At 38.8% G+C, this 21,858-nt stretch overlaps 1 protein-coding gene across 2 annotated transcripts in view; it reads right to left on the bottom strand.

The window, feature by feature from the left end:
- Nucleotides 1–3,857: 3,857 nt before the first annotated feature.
- Nucleotides 3,858–21,858, bottom strand: part of ACTR2 (actin related protein 2) — a 24,350-nt gene continuing 6,349 nt past the window's right edge. The window contains exons 3-10 of one of the 2 annotated variants that reach the window (XM_035321163.1): nt 18,607–18,621; nt 16,417–16,632; nt 12,317–12,389; nt 10,387–10,523; nt 9,462–9,611; nt 8,622–8,767; nt 8,061–8,193; nt 3,858–6,910 (exon numbers count right to left, since the gene is read on the bottom strand). In XM_035321163.1, coding sequence (XP_035177054.1) covers nt 6,740–6,910; nt 8,061–8,193; nt 8,622–8,767; nt 9,462–9,611; nt 10,387–10,523; nt 12,317–12,389; nt 16,417–16,632; nt 18,607–18,621 — 1,041 coding nt within the window. In that variant the 3' untranslated portion in view covers nt 3,858–6,739. The remainder of the gene's footprint in view (nt 6,911–8,060; nt 8,194–8,621; nt 8,768–9,461; nt 9,612–10,386; nt 10,524–12,316; nt 12,390–16,416; nt 16,633–18,606; nt 18,622–21,858) is intronic. The other variant, XM_035321164.1, reaches the window with a different exon arrangement.

Below are 21,858 nucleotides of genomic sequence, written 5' to 3'. Positions count from 1 at the left end.
TGCCTGGGTGTCACTGCACGTGCTGAAATCTCATTCTCAGTCACTTGCAGGCAATTAGGCCTTTCTGATTAAAATAATTAGCCTCTGGGTCTGGATGGGGCAGTATTTCAAATTCTGCTTTCAATGTTTGGCGTAGGTTTTTTTAGTTTGTTTTTTTGTAGGTTGTTTTTTTTTTTATTATTTTTCTGGCCAGGGTAGATATCTGGTCCTTGCACCCCACTGCAAAGGCAACAGCTCTGAAACAGTCTGCCGTGTCCCAGGTGTGAGCTGTGAGCTCTCAGGAGCACCGCAGCCACACAGTTGTGTTTTATAGCCTACAGGTTGTTTTGAGAATGCCTGCTGGTTTTGATTTCACAGGCAGACGAAGGCTCCGTTTCCAGATCCCCCGGCAGCCCAGCACAGCTTGCTGCTGCAGCACAAGGAGAGGTGTGCTGCCCTGCTGAGCCACGCTTACGCCTGGGAGGAGACCTGTCTGCATCCTGCAACAGCAAAAACAGCAGGTCAGTGGTGCTCACTCTGCTCCCGAGAGGCTGGTGCGTCCCTCATGTTTGGGAACCCTGGCTCACACAACAAGGTGTTTGGTGTTTCACAAGCCAGGCGATAGTGTACAGATCCTGAGAGGCAAAAATGAGGGCTCTGAAGGAAGGCACGTGCCTCTAGGTGAGGTGGAAGCTGTCCAGTGCTGCTTGGAAAGTAAAATTAGAGTCTAGGTTACTAAATGCCGGTGCATTCAGCATGAGTTCTGAGACACAAAAGCTGCAGGACCTTTAATCAAACAGAGATATACCACTGCTTTTTTTGACAGGCAGCTCTTCTCCCAGTTGATAACAGCAAGCCCTAATGTGGGGTAAAACCACAGCCTTTCCCCAGCACTTCTCATCCACACCAAAGGATCAAATACTCCAGATTTATTGTTTAGAATTCTGCACAAGCAAATCCTCAAATGTAGATCACTCATATTGCACTGAAGGCAAGCAAGGTCCAGCATCAGCTGCCTTCCTGGATAAGTTGGGTTCGTGAGTCAGTGAATTATGAGTTGCATCTCAAAAGCTGAGTTGTTTTTGAGCAAGCAATCTACTCCTAAAAGCAAACTTCCTGCCTCTACAACCCCCTACACAGCATTAAGAGGATCAGGATGCAGAGCTATGTCCACACCAGACTGCCTGCTTCACCTCCCAAGGAACACGTGACTTCACCGGACAGTACTGGAGCAAGAGCCTTTTTTTGGCTCACACAAATATCCCTCACTTCGTTACCCTTTTAAAAGTGGATAAGTTAATTAGTTGTTCACCCTCCAGGGCTGTGAGTTCTTGTATAATTAGATAATGGGCAATGATCATACAGTGTTTTGTTCTCACATGGTACACAGATTCCAGTGCTGACAATGTTTCATAGGTTATGCCAGTTCTAGTTCCAGGTTATTACCTAGTAATGCTGCGGGAAGCACTAGCACCCCCTTCACGAGGTGACTTTCTTACCTACCAGCATTACAGGTGCTAACATAAATCCCACCAGCTCCGACTGGACATGCCACAGGGTAGTTTGTAGTGGGTATCAACACTCCTCCAATGGGAAAACCCAAAAATATTCCAAGGAGATTGTGTGGTCGGGCACTTCCCAAAATACTCCCTTTCATGTCTTTAATGCCACCCTTGTCTTTCCTGCTTTGGCAGGGAAAGCCAACATCAGGGTTACAAGAAGTGGTTCAGAAGGGAAAGTTATTGGAAAACACAAAGGTTTAGGTTTGGAATAGCCCCCAGAAGGCTGCTGTGCTAAGAAAAGTGCCTGATGCAAGTCAGGACTTACAGGACGTGCTTGTGTTGAGGTCAGCAACTGCCAATTAATTAATTCATTAAAATACCTGGAAAGATTTAAAATGGGCACACGGTGGAAGCACACATGCGAGTGGAGGATCCTGAAACCACTTAAGCTTTAGGGCAAATAAAAAACAGATGGGAGATGGGTGCGGTGATGAAAAGGTGTAGGCAAGAGGCCCATATCTGTCATTATTCCTGCAGCTACAGTTTAATTACCATTCCTAGGCTTTGGGGAAAGATTTAAAATAAATAAAAAAATATGGGAAGGAGCACAAGTTCTGCGGTTGGAAGATGCCCCTTAGCATCATCCTAAATCTCTGTTGAAGACTCTTAATATGCTTTATTCATCACCTAGAACAGAAACTGTTTCCCTAATCTCCAGTATTAAGGAATTGCTGTGGGAAAAAAAAATAAAATAAAAAATCAAGAAGCAAAGCCTCATGCTTCCTTTCTTCCCTGAACTTCTGCTCCTTGTGCCAGCAACACGAAAGCAGAACTCTGCACATGGCACGGTGGACAAGGAGCCCTCCTCCAGCTGTCAGGCTGACAAGCAGATGTGTGTTGCAGTCCTGTTTTGTGCAGTTTGGTTGGAAAAACAGGCTGCAACAACAGGTTACAGGAACATCAGCTGTCTACCTGGGGGATGTTGTTTAAAACTTATCTCAATAGGGCATGCAGTGAAGGTAACAGGCAAAATTAGCACTACTCCAAAAGGGAAGAATTTTTTTTTATTGAGGCCTCTAATGTCACAGTGACTTATACCAACAGGACAACAAATGACCCCCATTAGATAGGAACAAGTATTTCTGCATAAGGTAGGGCTAGAATAAAGCAAACCTTCCATTCAGATGTTAATACTTGCTGAAAAGATCTAGTACTTTTTTTTTCCTAAACAGTTCTCCTGGTTGCTAGAACACAGGAAGAGATGATTTAGATTTAAAAAATAACAACAACAACAGAAAAACCTTGATTTTTCACAGTACAGAAACAGCTAATGAAGCTTGTTTGTGGCAAGCAGATGAAGTGCCTGCAGGGAGGAATTAACTGTTGAAAAAGCTGACTAGTAAGTGTTGACTGAGCTGTATTTAGCCCTTTCCCCACAAAAGGCAGGACAAGCAAAGTAAGTCAAAGCAGAGAGTGGGGAGCATGAATTATTACTGAGCAGAAGTAAATCCTGACACCCCCTTTCGCTCCCCCAAGAATACACAATGATGGAATAAAGATATGGTGGTGAGCAAGGGAGAATGCTTTTTTTTTTTTTTCTCCCCACTATTAAAATCCTGTCTCCAACCACCTGTATTTAAAATGGCACATATCTGGCCTAGCCCTTGAGACAAATTCACCCAGAGCCAAACTGCAGGTATTGTTTCACTGTAAGAAAACCAAAGCCATGAGGGACATAATGCCTGGGGAACATACGTACAGAACAGCATGTACAATGGGCCAGGATGAAGAAGCTAGTTAAGCTTGTTTCATAAGCCAGATAAACGCATCACGGTAAGTGGGCTAGCCACTAATCCACATGGCAAGAGAGAATTGCAAGATTTCAGGTGCAAGAGCTGCTTCAAACCAGTGCCTCTTTCTAGAAGCTACATGCTAACCCCCCTCATACAGTTCTTGTAACAATTAAAATGAGGGATGCACATGAAATAGCATGTAAGGTAAGCAATGCCAAGATTTTTCCACAACAGAACATCATTATGTGGCTTCCAAGCATAGCCAGGGATGCTAAAAATCAATAAAAGTTAAGGGCTCTTCTCATTTTGCAGTACTAGGCATAGAGCTCGAACTAGAAAAGACTCCTCTCTGAGGACTTTTTTTTTTTTTAAAGAAACTAGGGTGAAGGGAGGGAAATTTTGCCTAGGGAATGGAATAAGGGTGCTTTTCTCACTCTGTGACAGCAATCAATAGGGAACATGTTATTTTGTCATGTCAGATTTCCTCAGCATAAGCAGCTCATGATAGTTTTGTGATGAAAGTTATGTTAGAGAAAAACTGACAGAACTGTGATTTCCCAAAGGAAACAAAGCAAACGGCATCTACTTTGAAAAAAATCTGATTTTATTTTTATATTGAAAAGACCTGTCAATTTAAATAGATGTTTTATTTCCATTCATGGTCTCAACCAGTGTCGTGTGTTAACATATCGTTCAGAACTGTATAAAAAAGCCATTTGTGTTACATTGGTTAACATCCTAGAACACTGGGGTGGGGTGTGGGGAGGGTTTGAAGCAGCTTAACATTAAAAATAGGATGTTCCCAAAAAACTTACATTTGATGCAGCATCTTCTATTCTAATTTTATAGGAGCTGAAGCATATTGCAAATACAACTCAAGTTATTTGGTCTTCAAAAAAACCCATTAAAACCAGATTGCTTTCATAGCAATATTGAAGCTGTCAGCTGAGAGAACACACACATACACTCATGTGTGCAAACACACGCAGAGAACCACACTGAGCACAACTGGAACACCCCATTCAGTATGTGGATTACATATGCATTCTTCTGAATCCATGATAGCTGTAATTTAAAATGCTTTTTCTTTTTTTTTTTTCCAATATATACATGGTTTCCATGGAAACCCAAGATACTGCATAATCGACTGACATTTATTACTCATGGTGCTGTGAAGTTCTCTCTTGTGAAAGGGCCAAATTCCAAATCCTTTACTCAAACATGCACATACCTAACCAAAGCCAATGAAGAGGGAGAATACGGTTTAGAAAAGGGGTGCAGGGTCAAGGTCTAGATTTGAAAAATCACGTGGCAGATTGTCATTCAAAAAAGGTTTTTAAGTCATTCTTTGGTTTATTTCCATGATTCTCAATGCTGTCCAAAAGGCCCAGAGACAGTCACATGAGAAACCATAGCTCTAAAGCAAGCCCACAGCATTTTTAAATCTCGAGTATTAGATGTTCAGAAGACTACAGGAATTCAGAATACCCCTTACATTCATGTCCCCAAAAATCTAGTAACTGCTTAAGTGCATGCACTGAGGCATGACCGGCATGCCTGTAAATTCATATTGTTCAAGTTAAGAGTAAATATAGCTGCAAAAAACCCCACCCACCTATAATTAAATGGTCATTACTAGCAATACTATAGTGACTGTCTTATTAAAGAAATGCAGACATGGTTTCTGCCTGTTTGGCTCTCTCGGCCGAAAGGAAGCTGTCTGCTCGATTTAGAAAGAAAGCAAGTTTTAGGAATCCAAGGGAGTTTAATATTTCCATGTTTCTGGGGTCAATTATTAATGTAAAGATGTAGACAAATGGCAAGTATATGAAAGCACATCTTGTACATTCCAAGGTTTGGAAGTCAAAAGCAGATCTTAACTTCCTTACGCTTAAATGTTATGGTAGGCTTGGAAAACCAAGTAAGAAGTGATACAATATTTCCATGAAAAGCAAAGTAGAACTAGGTCTAACTGGCATTCATATGCAAGCAGCTTTTTGCTATGTTTTATGTAAGGCAGATTTTATTTGCAAAGATAGTTACCGGTCTGCTAGCAGGAAAAAATACAGGCAACTATACTCCGAGAAGATGGCTGATAATTACTAGTGACAACTTCTATTTTTCAGTACAATTCAGCTTTAATGTACTTTCTGGAAACAGCATTTTCATCACTGGTTTTCCACTTCCTTCCCCATCCCATGTTAAGTATCAAAACTCAAGACTGGTCAAAATGAATCGTGGATATTTACCAACCAACAGCAGCTCCTATTCCAATGTTATTTTTAACTAGCACAAATATAGGTCATTCTTTATAACCTACTGCCAGTGGTTGTTTATAAACATCTACTTGCTGCAATAAACACCGGTCACTGAAATATTCATTTGCAATAACTACTTGGCACTAGGTTAATATACTTGTAAAGTTTAATAATAAAGTGCTTCTGATGTACATACAAGCACTTAAAACATCAGAATTTTAAAACTTAGTTTTGGGGGGCTTAATATCTATAATTACAGTTTTCACAAGTATTCTGAAATCTCTTCAGAAGTTTAGAGGCTTCTGTCTCAGCACATCTAAGTTTCTCAACAATTACTGAATAGCTAACGTAACATTCTTGCTCCCTATGCTGAGATAACATGGTACCAAAATTTAGCTACAAAAAGAGAGGCATTTTTGGTCAGACTGACCCCCAGCTGTCCTTTAACAGAAAAGCAACACAGCTCAAACCTGTCTCCTCCCTCCAAAAAAAAACAAAAACAAAGACACCTAAGGCCACAAATTTACTTTTGCCAGAATATCCGGTGTTCCCTGGTTTGTGGCAACTGTGTACATGCCCACTTAGAAAATACAGTATGAAAGCCCCACCACCTCTAAGGATTCTGATAAACCACCTCAGAAGCCAGTTTAGGCAGCAGTGCATATGGAACCACATTACATTGAAACAGTGTTAAAGCCATTCCAGCTAGTTAAACTAGTTTCTAACTATGTTTAATCAAAATTCCTTACTGCAGGAAAGAAAAGTCTGAATGTAGAGAGAGGCAAAAAGATGCAAAGATAACCACCACAACGACCCAATAGCAAAAGCTCCTGTTTAAAGGTTTTCTTATGCTAAAAAAGGCACACAACCCCTTGTGAACTAGAGACAAAAGCTAGCGGTACTACAGCAATAAACCCAGAAGAAAAAGCCTACCAGAATTACCCAATTGCCTACTGGGAAGGAACAATGAAGTAGACGGGCTGCTCTTGCTCTGTTTTGTTTGCAGGGAAGTGGTCAAATTTAATAGTCAAATTTAGCCACATTAAGAAATATTTAACAAAAGCTACCCCAAGAAACCAGAACAAAACCTGACCTTTGGGTCAAAGGCCAAAGACAGGCCTTTCCATAGCATGTAGCTGAGTGAGTTCAGAGATTGGCAATGAAAGAAAAAAAGCTTTAGACATGTGATGGGAACAAGCTTTGGGATTTATCGAACAGTCACACCAAGCTTCTCCAAAACACGCACTCCCTTTTCTTGGTATTCTTGTCGGGTCATCCAGAAGTTGTCTTTGTCTTTCATGATGTCTGCTAGAACCGCGCCACCCAAAAACACCATGTGCTTTCGACGAGGTGGATCTTCAATTCGGATCTTAAATTTCTAAGAAAAAAAACAAAGCAAACCATTATCAGGATTCTTGAAACAAAGCCTCTTGAAATAAAATTGTGCTTTCTACCAGAACAATGAAATGTAAATTGTTTAGTGAGAAAAACACAACCAAAAAAACAAACCTGAAGTGCTAGCACAGGGCACTCTGTGAGCTTTCAGCTTGCGAAACCAAAGTAAAATAACTACTTTGCACTGGAAATTAGAGACAGCTATTGACACTTCCCCAAAATTATACCTTCGGTGTATCCACAAAAAGCCCAGAAGTCAGAATACAAAATTAAAGACCACATTTTTACATTTCATGAACACGGAAAAGAGCGAAATACTTACTAAGCTTTGATGGCTAAAATTATCAGAAGTTACCAGATCATAAAATATTTTAGAATTATACCAAGTTTTGGAAGGACAGATGGAACAGATTCTAAATTTATGCAATCTAGATCAGCTTATTTAATATTACCTTAAATTCTTTGATGTTCAAGCTCTAACTTCAAGAGCAAAAATGAGTACAGTCAAAGCTATGAGTGATTCTGTGATTCTATTCTGTGCAACTGAGTCATTCTAAATAGCTGCAGAAGATCTTTATAGAATACTGTATTAAGAACTGGGGAAGTTCAATTCAGCTTAACATTAGAAACTCCACTCAAAGGAATTTCTTTTGTAAATACCTCCTTTCTGAAAAGCACACAGCACTGCTGGCAGATAGAAGGCAACATTACCTCCAAAACACATTTGACTTTTGTCTGCTTATCACAGTAACCTATGAACAAGGAAAATTTATTCCACTTGAGGATGTGTGAACTCTGATCTCTAACTTCTTTTTCTTTGGGGGGTCAGCGTTTCACCCACGTTATATAGTATGAATCAAAACTCTTAAAAATAAAAATCACTTTTGCTGATGACTTTCTGAAACACAAATACTCATTAACATTGACTGGAAGCGGCTTTATGGCACGTCCTTGCACGCACAATCCAACAATATAAAACACAGGGGTGTGAAGAACTGAGATGCACCAAGCTTTTGCATGTTGCGTGGAGGGTGACCAGCAGCTTCAGTCATTTCTGACTACTTGGTTCCCTCTAGTGGGGATTCAGGATAAGCCTCTGCCCCACACAAATAAAGCAGTGACTCCATACTTACCGAGAGTTTTTCCACATCTCCTTTCAGAACTCGTTCCAGGTAGAGCTGTTTAAGTTCCCGCTCCAGTCGTGAAGGCAGCCCGGGGTACATGGTGGACCCTCCAGACAGCACAATGTGCTTATAGAATTCAGACCTAACCAAGAAAACAGTCTTTCTAGTGTCATATCATACACTCTGTAGTACAAATAGGTACCTGTTTGTACAGGGAAATAAATACAAATCTAAAACTGTCACTACACAAACATAAAGCCAACTTTGGCCTGAGTTTGGCACGCTTGCTCATGCTTTTCCAGGTGTCCTGGAAAGCAGCAAAATAAAACCAAAAAAACATTGCACTTCCAAAATGTAATCCTTGCTTGCTCATACCAAAATAGTCAGGCTTCCAGACAAGCCATTAAGCTTCAAAGAGTCATCTCAGACTGATCCCCAGTCCCAGCATATATCCTCCCGCAGCAGTGTGCGCATTAACATCTAAAGCAAAAGATGGCATTTCATTTGAATGCGGTTCTCATGTCACCCCTGCACCCTGCCATAGGAGTTTAAGTGTCCTCCTGCTCTTACCTGGTATCAATGTCAGCAGCCTGAATGGTGTTAAACAGCAGTTCAGCCACACCAACCCCCTCTACGTTGATTAAGTGAGGCTGGAAGAGAGCCTCTGGTGCCTCAAACCGTTCTCCACCAACTTTGATAATCCTGCCATCTGGGAGCTAGTGAAGAGAAAGCATATTTCAGAAGACTACTTTTAGCCACTCAGATACAAAACAAAGCAAGTGCTTACATTGTAACCTCATGTTTTAGGACAGGAAAGCGTTGCTTATTGTCACCACTGCAAATGTCATTTAGTACTACTGAAACAAGCTACTAATTCTTAAATTCCTATAAAATTACAGAGATCAGGGACCAGACACATTGATACTGAAGTACCAAACACTGCTTTGCAATACAGCTCCTAATCTTTATTTAAAAGACAATCTTACAGCAACAATAATGCTCCCCTATAAGTTTCCTCATGTGTGCTCACAGCAAGTGTCCCCTAAAAACAACTTTACCTGTCTTGTTACCAGGTATCAGTCTCAAATGTGTCAAAGCTAGACAGATGAAGCTGAAACAGTTTGACATGTTAGAGTAAGTCCCCCCTCTCTACAAGTTTTTGTGCTGTAATATTCAAGTTTCAAGTATCTACAAGGACAAAAACCTGTACAAAGTTTTATGAAAATCCTGGGAACAAGGGAATAAATAAGCTTTTCAAAGTTTTCCCAGAACCAGGTATTGTGATTCCACGGACTCATGTCTGGGAAGTAAGCTACTACCAAGAAAAACTTACAAGGAATCAAAATTAAAGGCTACCTAATTTTATACCTAAGAAGTTTAGGACTAGAGAAGTTGTCTCAAAACACTCACCGTGTAGGACTCCACTAGTACTGTGGTCTCTAATGCCAGTTTCTGCTCCTGTTCGATGTTGTAGCCCACATAACATAGCTTTTCCTTGATCATGCGAACAGTCTCAAAATCAGCAGAATGGTTGAAAGCATACCCTCGCAGTAAGAGGAGCTAGAGTGAACAGATTAGAATTGCTGTAAATGTCCCGTTCTCGTTACCAGATAAGCACATTCAAAAATTTATCTTTTCAAGTTTGACTCGCTTTCATAACAACAAATACAGTATTAAGTCTGTCACAGCGTACTCATTAATAACAGAAATGGAAAAAACAGATGCAACATCATTGCAAGTTGGAAATTTTCTTTCTTCACAACTTTCAGTACAATTGTTAGAAAGGGAAGTGAAAGATAACCAAAATAGTACTTACATTTAGGTCTTCACCTCAGAACACCATACTATTCCACTTAAATCATAGGATTTGTCAACACAGAATATTGCTTATATTTTTTTAAAGCAAATCTATAAAACATACTGTCTTATTCAGTAATTAGGTAAGAATCACTACATTTGTCACACCTAAAAAAAGTCTTTCTGAAAACTGACAAGTAGAACTGATAGAATACAATTTTGTTTTCATTTTACATATCAAGAAAGCAAAATTTGATTTTTTTTTTCCCCTTTCCAAATAAGGAATAAAGTTCCTTTCCTTCTTAGACTACTACTACAAAAATAAGTGAAGTCTCTGAATAGTATCAATCCTATCATGTCATTTAGATGAGGAAACGATACATATAGGCTGAAGCAATATGAAGAATACTGGAGTTCTTTATGTAAGTAATATAAAAGTGATGCAGGGAAAGCGTATAATGGTTTCTTGCTATTGAGGAAACTTGAACCAGTGTGCCACAGATATCAGCCTCCACTTTAAAGATTCTTTCCAGCTTACCTTAATGAGGTACCTAGTGATATCCCTCCCAGCAATATCTAACCGTCTGGTGAGATGAGGGAGGGAGAAACCTTCATAAACTGGGCAAATATGAGTCACACCGTCTCCAGAGTCCACAACAACCCCAGTCAACAAACCTAAAAGAATGGGGGAGGTAGGGATGGGTGGAGAGAAAAAGTACAACTTTTATTAGCGCCTCCATAAATAGAGCAGGATAGTTTTATAATTGTAATCTTAACCTTGTAACTATCTTGAAACAACCTCTGCTCTCTCAAGTCATCATTCCAGGAAAAGTAATCACTATTTAAAATTCAGTTATTTCCATTCACCTCAACTTTAAACAGAAGATTTTGACAGTAACAATGCTTTCTATATATATATATTTTTAAAAGTCTTGCCTTGACTCCTGCCTAGGTACTTACAGCTCTACCATTCACCATTTTATCCAGAGTTTTGACATCTTAAATTGCACTCTAATTAAAGAGAATATGTAAGATCATTAAATGTTTGTTGGGTTACAAATTTCTCTTAAGATCCACCTATATGTGCAACCTGATATTAACTTCTCAAATATGAAGAAACCTAGTGCTATTCATGCCACAAGTTTATCTTATTAGAATTATTAGGACTATTAGAATTATTATTAATATTATTTTTGAGTATCAGCCATGATCAACAATAACAAGACAATGGTTTCATAACGTAGAGAATATCTGGACCATGCAGCACACATGTACATTTTTTCACACAGGAACAGCATTAGGCTGAACCAGATCCACTTTCATACTCAAGAAATTAAATCCAGTGAAAAAAAAGTTTACCATAAAAGAATCATATATTAAGGTGCACAAAACTGAGATGTCATAAGCACGTAGAGCATGCAACTTAAACATGTAGGATGCTTTAAAGGACAACTTTTAAGTTTTTCAAAAGCAAGTATTCTATTTGCGTGCCACTTAGTATTTTTATTTTAGAAGGTCTTCAGCTTTCTTTTGGATGACAGTTCAGATTTCAGTTCAGATTTAGAGCAGAGTAGTTTAGATTAGAGTGGAGTAATTGACCATTATACAGTAAAATACGCGTACAGTTACAACAGAATTTGAGACCGTATTTGTAAGGTAGTTAAACAGACCTAAAACAAACCAAAACCAACAAAAAATATCTAGGAAAAAAAAAAGAGTAATGGTACTGTCCGTTGGGACTACAATAACACACTTTGCAACAAATAAAACTAAAATCCAGGTCTGCAAAAGTGGTTTGGGTTCAACTGCTTTTAATGACCTGTATGGCGGTCCCACCCTTCCAGTATCCTATCACTTTTGCTCTTGGAAACAAACCATGATGACATATTAATGAATACGGATGTTTATTTCCTGCCATGTGATGGTTAAGTACACCAAACAACCAGTAAACAGATGTGAGAAGTCATGTTATTAGAATTCATTTGCTTTAATATCCTAGATCATAGATGGATTGCAGCCAATGGCAGAATTTCTATTGAATGCAGTGAATCTGTAATTTTCTTCTCAAACTGACGATCATTTATTCTTGTTTATATACAGAAGAATCAACATCTTCCCTAACTGAAAATAGTGCAAAGTCACCTAGTCAACTGCTTGAAATTCACTTGCTGTAATACTTTATCAGAAAGTCAAAAGCATGTCATTAAAACTTGGAAGCATTCCAAAGGCTAAATGACTACACCCTGAAACAATACCTTTGATAAACCAGGTTTTTGCATTTACAAGCATGTCAGCACAGTTCTTCCACAAAAATAATCATTCAGTAGTTCAAAAGCAAACCCTTAAGACAGAATTCAGCTTGCTCACATCAGTATTGAAGTAAGCCCAAGACCCATTAATACCATATTACAGCTACAGCTTAGCAATACAATTTTACGTTAAACATATTTTAACTTATCTTTGCCTACCTTGAGCATACAAAGTAAGGACGGCCTGAATGGCTACATACACCCCAGAAAACTGGTACGTCTCAAACATAACCTGCAAGATGAAGACAAAAATTAACGTCCAAACAAGGCAAGATTCTTAAAGGAATTTTCATAGATGCTTGAAAACTTTCTATAATTCTACATTTTTTTCTAGTCAAAAACACCTTTCAAGAAATTTCATCACACTGATTCTATACGGACATTAGAAACCTACTTGCTTTGTGGCAGTAAGTAGCACATTCAGTTCTATACCTTACCTGTCCATTCATACAAGACAAGTCATATCAAGGAGCTAAAACATTTCATATCCTTTTAGCAACAAATGTGAATAGTTTCAAGAAATCCATACTCCAATTTCTGCATTTCTGCAACTAAGCCATTTTCTAAAGTGCTTAATGAGTGGGAGGCAGTACTTGTAGACCAGCCAACTACTTCATTACTGAAGTGTAACTGGAAGGAAATGTTTGTTAAAGATGGATGCTCTAAATCTAATGAGGTTCAGATTTTTCTCTTCTTCATATCCAGGTCAACAGTCTTCGCACAACTGCAGACTGCCAAACAAAGACCAAACAGACTCCTACTCATATCAGTCTAGAATCAGAGCACTGTCACAGATTGTTCTCTGCATCCGGGTCTTCCTTTCTTTAAAGTACAAGCGATGACTTCTAAAATCGGTTTTAGTACAAAATGCACTATAAATGGAAAAGGACAGTTAGGGCTACTCAGTTTCTACTTGTAGAACTATGCAGGCTTGCAGAACAACTCATTAGAACATGAAAGGTAATTGCCTGTCTTGTAGGCTAGACCCCCCTACACACTGTACAAGTTTCAGTGAAGAAACAGCCTAAGATTAAAGGATGTACAGTTCATAGGATCTTGTCAGCTTTATAAACAAAAAGAAGGCCAAGTAAACAAATTAAGCTGCACAGCAGTTTCCCCCCTCAAAGCACTTTACCAGGAAAAACCAATGAACTCTGATCATTTCAGCACATACAAAGTTTTATTTTTGCTCCTCTGCAGCCTTCTGAGCACTTCTGCAACTTCTAGGATTAGAAACTGATTAAATCCTAAGCACTCCCACAGTTGAAGTAAAAGATATCTAAATATTTTTAAAGTAAAAAGCTGATGCCTGACAATGTTAGAATTCTGAACAATTTGAAGAATTTACTGTTAGAGTAGCATGATTTTAAATGGCTGGCCCATAACAGAGCCCCGATCCTCGCAAAGTCATGTTAATTATTTCATAGCTATATCGAGCACAGAGCAGAACCCCTGGGAAGACTGATCCCTCCTTTCTGAGAACATTCATTGTGAGCACACCGTATATCAGAAGTCACGCAGAGAGGAACATAGAGGGGGCGAGCTGCAGAGCACCCTGCCATGAGAACACCAGGCTTTGGGTTCTCACAACCCCCCTAGCTGAGCTGAGTGATACAAAAGGAAGTTTAAAGAGTATCGAGATGCATTGGCTAAGAAGGAGCAACACACTGCTGGCTAGTAGCTTCTGTAATCACCACAATTTAGCATATACACAATACCTTCAGAAACAAGAAGCAGAAATGTCCACCAGAAAAGGAACAGTTGAAAGAAAGCAACTCAGAAAGAGATCCTGTTTGAATACTCAACATCTAAAACAGCACTATTCCAAAAGATGAATCTCTCAAGCAAGCTGAGTGCTTACAAAATGACAAACCAATGCAGGAGAAATTTAAATTATCTTCATACAAAAAAACTCAATATTCAAATTTCATTAGTTACTACCTTCACATGTTGTACTGCACTCTGAAAGTCACACGAAATCCTTTTGTATGTAGCCTATATGCAGGGCTTTGTGGTTTGCTATTCTTCTTTCAAGACACCTAGATCTGTTCTGTTTGACTAGAAAAACGCATTGACACAGGGCATTTATGTTAATACACTGAAGATGTAAATACGGAGCAGCACATTCTCCTGAAAAGATTCTTATTCTAGCAAGAGCAGCTTTTGGATTAGCTACCGATATTCTAATTGGGTTCAGAAAGGAAGAACTAAGAAAGAAGGGAAAAAAGAGAAAGAATACTGGAATGGAATTAGGAGAAGTGTCCATGCTAGAGCATCTCTACAGCTACACAATACACCATGGAAGTCTGGCTGCTCCTCAGGGTGTTACAGAATGAGAATGCAGCAGACAAACAGCAAACACCTGGTTAAGTTGAAGAGCAACCTGTGTCTTGTACATACCGTGAAAGAAACAGCACTTCCAAAATACGCATTTTACAATATACAGTCTTGTGAACATTTGCAGCTATTGCTACATAGCTGAGTTTGATGGAGAGATGGATGGGGTAAGGAAAGAGAATCAATGGAAATAGCACGAAATACAGCATATGGAATTATCTACCATCTTGATAGGGTCCAGATGACTAAGCTGTTCTTATAAAATGCTACTGCAATGTATCCAAAAAAATGCACCAACATTTACTACAGGCTTTAGGAAAATCTTAATTCAGTTCTCTGCTTCATACTGGGCTAGCCTCCCCGAAAAGGAAGAGTCGCTATCAAAAAGTGTAAATAGGTTGCAGTTAAAATTAAATATTCCTAGTTGTCATAATGCTGTGATCCATTAAAAACATTAATAGAAACATTGAACTCCTGGTTAACTCAAGTTTAAATTTATGTAAATGGGTTCTAGTTCTCCCTAATCCTCTGGATAATGGTTAAGTATCTACAATCTCTGCAGTGGTTTTAGAAAACAAATGGAACGATACAAATGTTTCATCAGACTTCACAACCCATAGAAGGCTTCTCAGTTTATGGTATAAAATTACTCAGCACCAGAATAACTAAAACCCAGACTACTGAGTTTAACAAAAAAAACAAGAACACTTATAGACAGCTGAAAAGCAAAGAAGCCTGAACAGGAAATTCAACTATTCCTGCTGCACAGAGGCAAACCAGAATAATCCACTATGTTCATCACACCACAGCTAACTGAGACACAACAGACGGTATTGCTAATGTTGGTTTATGTAGTACTTAGCTGACTGGTCCCTGATGTCCTTAAATGCTAGGAAACCTTCAATTCAGAAACACTAAAATTGTACAGTTTGATTCGTCCGCATAAGTTTTTCCAGCTTTGCTGTACTTAGCTGACTCCCGAGTCATTGAAAAGTGCAAAAAAAATATATTCTCTGCCACATTGCAGAAAGCGTTGCTGCAACTGTGGCAACAAATGGGTTTTAAAGGCAGGGTCAGTGGGTAATGATAAATTCTTACTGTACTGAGTTGGGGAAAAAAAAAAAAAAGAAAACGTACCACCTTTCATACTCAAAGTTCTGATAAATGGATAAGGTTTCATTTTTCTGCCCTACCAGCTACTCATTTTTAAATGAAAATTTTAATAGAATTTTTGTTAAACCAAATATTTGCATTAACTGGAAATACATACGATGCTTGAGAAAAAAGCAAAAAACAGGAGACCAAATTTTTTTCTCTGCTCAAGTACTACTGCTCTTCAAGACTGAGTCTTTGTCACATGGTACTAGAGCCAAGGTTTAGGCTCAGAGCAAGCTGAGGTCGCCCAGCGCAGCACCGTGAGAACCAGGATCCAACAACCCAGCTTTCCTTCTCAGGAGGCTTTCATTGATAATCCCTACTATTAATCAAAGACTAATTAATTGGTTGTCATCACATCTTTGTCCCAACTATTTCCAACAACACTGCTCGGTCTGGCAAGCATCATCTTGTTCAAGCCTCAAATCTCTTCTGGCTTACAGAAGAGAAAGTCATTTAAAGTAATTAACATTCATCCAATACCTAGTAATCAAAATATCTTACACACCTGAAGGTAAACATGCATTTCCAACTCTGTGTTTTGTTGGTGATATGGCTTGAGACAAGAAGCTTGGTTATAATTTTTGGATGAGGTAGGATTGTTTGAATTTGACCACAGTAGCCTCTATGACCAAGACCGAGGAAAAGTTTTGGATAGAAAACAAAATAATTGCTTTGCCTCAAACAGTTACTGGGTATTGTAAGATTAAAAGCTTTTATCCAGACTTCTATGACAGCGCGTATTAGTTTCTACTAGACAGACATACCTCCACAATCTTCTCTCTATTTTTAGTTGGGTTCATGGGAGGTTCTGTAAGTAGTATTTTACAATTTTTTGTGTCAATATTAAGTTTTTCTGGTCCAAATGTGTAATCCCAGAGGTGCTTCATATCATCCCAGTTCCGAACTATGCCATTCTCCATCGGATAATTAACTTCCAGCATTGAGCGTAATTCACTTGCTTCATCACCAACCATGAGATCCTGTAAAGTTTTAATAAAAAGACATGTCAGTGTTTGCAAAATTTTCTAAACAGCAAAATCCTCAAAAAAGTAACAGTGAGCTTTTCCAGCCTGTGTCTAACTGTGTTCTTAAACACTGCCTGCATTTTAGAATCACTTTCAGGTGCTTAGGAGAGAAGTAAAATATATTTCATGTATTATTTAAATTTGGCTATTACCCATCCCCAAACTTTTCCAAAATAAACTGTTAATTCCACTCTCCGATTAACCTTAAATACACAAATAAAGTCCACTAAAGCTAGACACTACAAAGACCTTTATAAGCATAAATGTTTCTCCACTGACAACTCCAAAATTCTTTTATTAGGTTCCCATTTCAAAAGGCCGAGATACAAAATGGCACATAAACGTAGTAGGTGGGATTGGCAGAGTATTTTTCCATGCATGCTGCAAATTTCTGTGCATAATTACAAAAAAGGAATAATGAGTGGTACATAAGCATACACAGCAGTAGCAAAAGCAAATAAGAGATTAGAAGTTCCACATTCTACATTAGAAGAAACAATGGTTTACATATTGCCTATGCCAGTAGGGTGTGAAGAAGAGGCATCTAAATATAAAATACACCCCAGACTGCTCCATGCCAGAAGTCCCAAGCCAAAAACCCCAGTAATGCATTCTTACACAAATGCAATCAACCAATGCATAGTTTGTACAGTCATCTCACACTAATTAAGCAACCTCTTTATTAAAGTTAGTTATGCAAACGTTGCACATTCAGATTAGTAGCAATGTATCTTCTCCTTTCCCACGTATTTCCCAGACAAAGTATGTCCAATATAACATTATCTTTGTTCCCTGTCATATCCCATACTTCCCTAAAGAAGCCTTAACTGAATTGCTCATAGCTAGCCTCTAAGAACATATTCTAGAGCACTGCTCCCGTGCTATACTATAGTTTTTTCACTGCAAAAAATCATCTGCCTCATACAAAAATATGGGCGAACTCTGAAACAAAGGTTATTCAGTCTACTGTTCAATGCCAGGGGAAAAACAAAAACACACAAGATGCACAATGAAAAATCCAGTGCCAGGTTTATAATGCCTTTTTTAGAAGCAACTTAAGCAGCTACCGGTGACCACTAAAAAGGAAGTTCATTGAAAATAATTTAAAACAAACCGTTGTTCTTCCACCTCTTCTCCCTGACAAGGCATTTTGTTTTCCCTTGCACAGCAGATCACACTTCAGTTATCTTGACTATACAGAAGACAGAAGTCAAGGCTTTAATATTTAAATCAAACGTACTTCAGTGGAAACATGCTATGAAACTCCACCGGGTACCACATTACTCCTGAGAATTTCAGACAACAGAAGCCCCACCAGTTAGAAGAATCAGAAGCCTTTTTTTGTGCACTGCTCTTTGAAACTTAATGTTCCTGAACAGGATGTAGCCCAGGAAAGAAACTATTCAAATATGCAATGAAAGTCACACAAAACTTTCACATCTTGTTAAAACAAAGCTAAAGGGTAGAACAAGAGCACGCTAACAAACAACATGCACACTAAGTAGGATCAAGAAGGACAGTACAGCTGTAGTTGCAGAGAGAAACCAGTGTCATAACGTTCAATGTTTCCACCACTTCGGTGCTCAATAATATTTGTCTAACTGAAATCTGAGGCTTTTTTCAAGCCCTTGGTTTGTAATGTTAAATAAAGCAATTTCTACTGTTAGAGGTACTGAGCTCATTGTCCTTAACGCGTTATTCTTGTACCTTGCAAAACTACAGGTAACATTTAGAAGCAATACATAAAATATTCTCATTAATTAGTTGCTAGTAAACCAAAGCAATGAACGACGTCCAAAGTAAGTATGTATTCCAATGTAAGATGTCGAGCAAGACAAAACAATGAATAACATCAAAAAATAGCATAAGAGCTACTAGGTCCCATCAAGCAAAAATGGTAAACAAGCAGCACAGGGGCACCTCACTTACCATCTTTTTGTTATTCTACTTCAACGGGTCAAGAAAGGTGAAGAAAGAAGGTAGAAGCAAGAAAGTCAGAAAAGGCCTAAATGAAATTCTCAAATTATTTTAAGTATACAGCAGAAATAAGCTGAAGAGAGGTGCACGTACAGCTGAAATTATCTGAGTTAGTGTAGTTATGGCCAAGCTAACATTCTCAGGATCTCGGATTAAAATTGTCTCTTTAAAGAAAGCTATTGCTACAAGTCACTGGCATGTCGTGTTTATGCATCTGATGTTGCAAACAAGATCTGCATCTTTCTCACAAATAAGACACTGTGCATAAATATTCTGTAACACTGGAATTTTTCCCTGGAAAAAATGTTTATCTGAACTATACAAGACTGTACAAAGCATTTGACCATAACTAGCTCTGGCAAATGCTAAATTTAGATTGCTTTAAATATTCTGCTTTAAATACCCAAGAATTGAAAACAATAACAAAAAAAAAATCACCTATAAGCAGACTAATCCATTCAGATATTATGGAACCAATATGCAGGGGAAATAAAATGAAGAGGTATTTGAACTATGGTAGCTACTTTCAGAACTGAAATAAGCAATCACAAAGCAAAGAGCAGGGTTTGAAAGCTCTTTCCTATAGCAAGCTACGGAGGCAGAAAGATAGGAAAATTAAAACCACTGAGAAGCACTCTAAAATATTGGAAGCCTATGTGTACAAACATTGTCCAAAATTATACTAAGGCCATTTTCATGACTAATGAGATTTTCCTGCCTTCAATTAAATTTACATCAAGTCACCTGAAATGTCAAAAGCCGTAAGATAACTATCAGCACCATTAAGGCAAACCTACTTATTTTGCGAATTCTATCAGAGGAAAAGTGCTTCGAGTTGCTGGCAGCTGCCTTTGCACAGGCAGTACCAAACAGGCTGATCAGAGCACGGACCTCTTCCTCACTTCAAATCCGGAGAAAGACCATCTCCAGGCTGTCTTTGGCAGAAACTAAGCAGAACTGCACACGTGAACTTTGGCTCAACAGGTCCCCTGAGCCTGATCTACTCTAAAATCCTGTCTTAACTCATCAAATCTACACGACAGTCCTGCCTTCCCAAGAAGGTTATTAACTGCCGATACCTGCTTCATAGATTGGTAAATCAGTTAAAACTAGAGAGCAGTATCTATGCTTCTGGTTTTTAAGTCCAGACATTGAAATTTTCAGCAAAATAATCCCAGTAACTACTGAGCTTTTGTGTTTATGCCCTGAACGGAGGGTAGGAGAAAAGGATATATCCCTGCTACTAAGGCTGTAGCTCTACAGTCACTTCAAAGACAGCAGCAGATGTGTAAGGAGGCTGTGACCATGTTCTTCTAACCTGCTCATGGCTCTCTCTTCCATTGTGCTTAACTGCTTCTATGGTCACATAAGCCAAAAAATGGGAACTAATGAAGATGAAAATACCTAAATATCAGTATCCCAATCTGGTCAATGCCTTGGCAACAAGAAAGCTGTCAGTGCTCCTACAATGCATTGCCAGAAGTGGCCATGACTGCCAGCTCACCCTCAAGAAAATTTCACCTCGATGTGAAATGAGAATCCAGAAGGAGAACATGGACAAAACAATGTGAAATTGGTGACTCAATAGATGGACTATAACCACTGTTCTGATCAGCTTCCTGACTTTCCACAGCATTTCTGAATTTAACAGGAATGACAGCTTTTCCAAATACTTTTCAAAAGTTAAGCAGCTCATCTTCTTGACAGCTTCAAACTTAAGCTTTAAACTTACACCATAAGAACTTGAAGTGAATGGCTACAATTAGGTTTTGGTATAAAACTCATCCGCTAAACTACATTTTAAGAAATCTGCAAGAATCTCACAAAAGAAAGTGGTACGCACACCTAACAAGTCATCCTACTGGCATATCCAAAGTACCTGCTGCATGGGTTTCTTCTCCTGATACAAAATTTCTTAAGAAAGCTATTATAGGCAGATGGTACAAAACAGCTAGGAAGAATGAAGACACACTTTACACTCTCTAAAATACATCTGTGTGATCCATGCTCAAGTAAAAAAGGGACAATGCATGAAAAAATGTAGTTTATTGGTTCTTTTGCAGCTATCTCATAACAATTACACACTTTTAACGCCTATTTTTCTAATTCAACACTGACATCTGTAATGATACTAATCTAAGCTATCAGATAATCAGGACACCAAAACTGGCAGGACAAGCTCTATCAGATCAGCTGGAAAGAAGACATGACTACGTCAATATGATTTTGTACCAGAGAACTTTTTTTGGACTTAAGACTTGTTAATTTCTATATATAGACACATATATAAAAGCAGTTTGGGAAGGTAGCTGACATCTTTTGTTCTCTTGAAGTACTAGTATTGTTTTCTGCTGATACTAGGCAGCAGCAGCAACCAGATAAACTAAGTTCTCCTTGTCACCCACAGGGGTCTGAAAATAAGGAACAAGGCTGGACAGAATTTTTTCTCCCCTTTACTAAGCCATTACCCAGAAGCAACATGGAAAGCAAAAATGAAAGCTTGTGCTTGTGTGGTTCTACTCGATCTTTACTGGTTTAAACGGGGGTTTCTACAGTTCTGCATCCTCTTCTGCTTCTCCCTCAAGTTTCTGCTGCTTCTGCTTTGCCATCAAACAGGAGCTTTCACAATTGTCTTCTGAGGCAGTCAAAACTTTACCTGACAAAGAAATTACTCTTTTGCAGCTGGGTCAGGTCTCTAAAGTGGCTTACCACATGACTGCACAAGCAGTATGGCCAGCACAAGGTGAGAACGTGTGGCTAGAAGCAAGAAAAGAGGGTGTAGGCACAGCAGAGCCAAGATGTTTACTGAAGTCTGTATTGCAGAAGCAATTACTAACATTTGAAGCGTTTCTCTATAATTACAAAAGAAAAGGGAGAAATAATGGCTCCTCAAACTTAAGAGGAAGATTTAGGAGCAGTGGTTCTCCGCTATTCCAAGCCTGGAATAATGCCTGAAGAATTAGCCTGAACACAGCCTCTCAGTCCCTAACTGATGGTACAGCATTACTTTTATCAACAACAAAAAGAAAACAAAAGCAATAGAAACAATGAAATGCAAACACAACCAAGGTTAAACACCTCATACGAGATCACGGATGATCACAGCTGAAAGCAAAGTGTACAGAAAGTCCTGGAAGCTTCATCAGTTCGTTCATAATCTTACAGTACATCTCGGTGAGAAGTATCAACAATTCTAGCCCCCCC

The sequence above is a fragment of the Oxyura jamaicensis genome, chromosome 3 (genome assembly GCF_011077185.1).
Source record: "Oxyura jamaicensis isolate SHBP4307 breed ruddy duck chromosome 3, BPBGC_Ojam_1.0, whole genome shotgun sequence".
Taxonomy (NCBI): domain Eukaryota; kingdom Metazoa; phylum Chordata; class Aves; order Anseriformes; family Anatidae; genus Oxyura; species Oxyura jamaicensis.
This window is presented reverse-complemented; position numbering and strand designations above follow the sequence as displayed.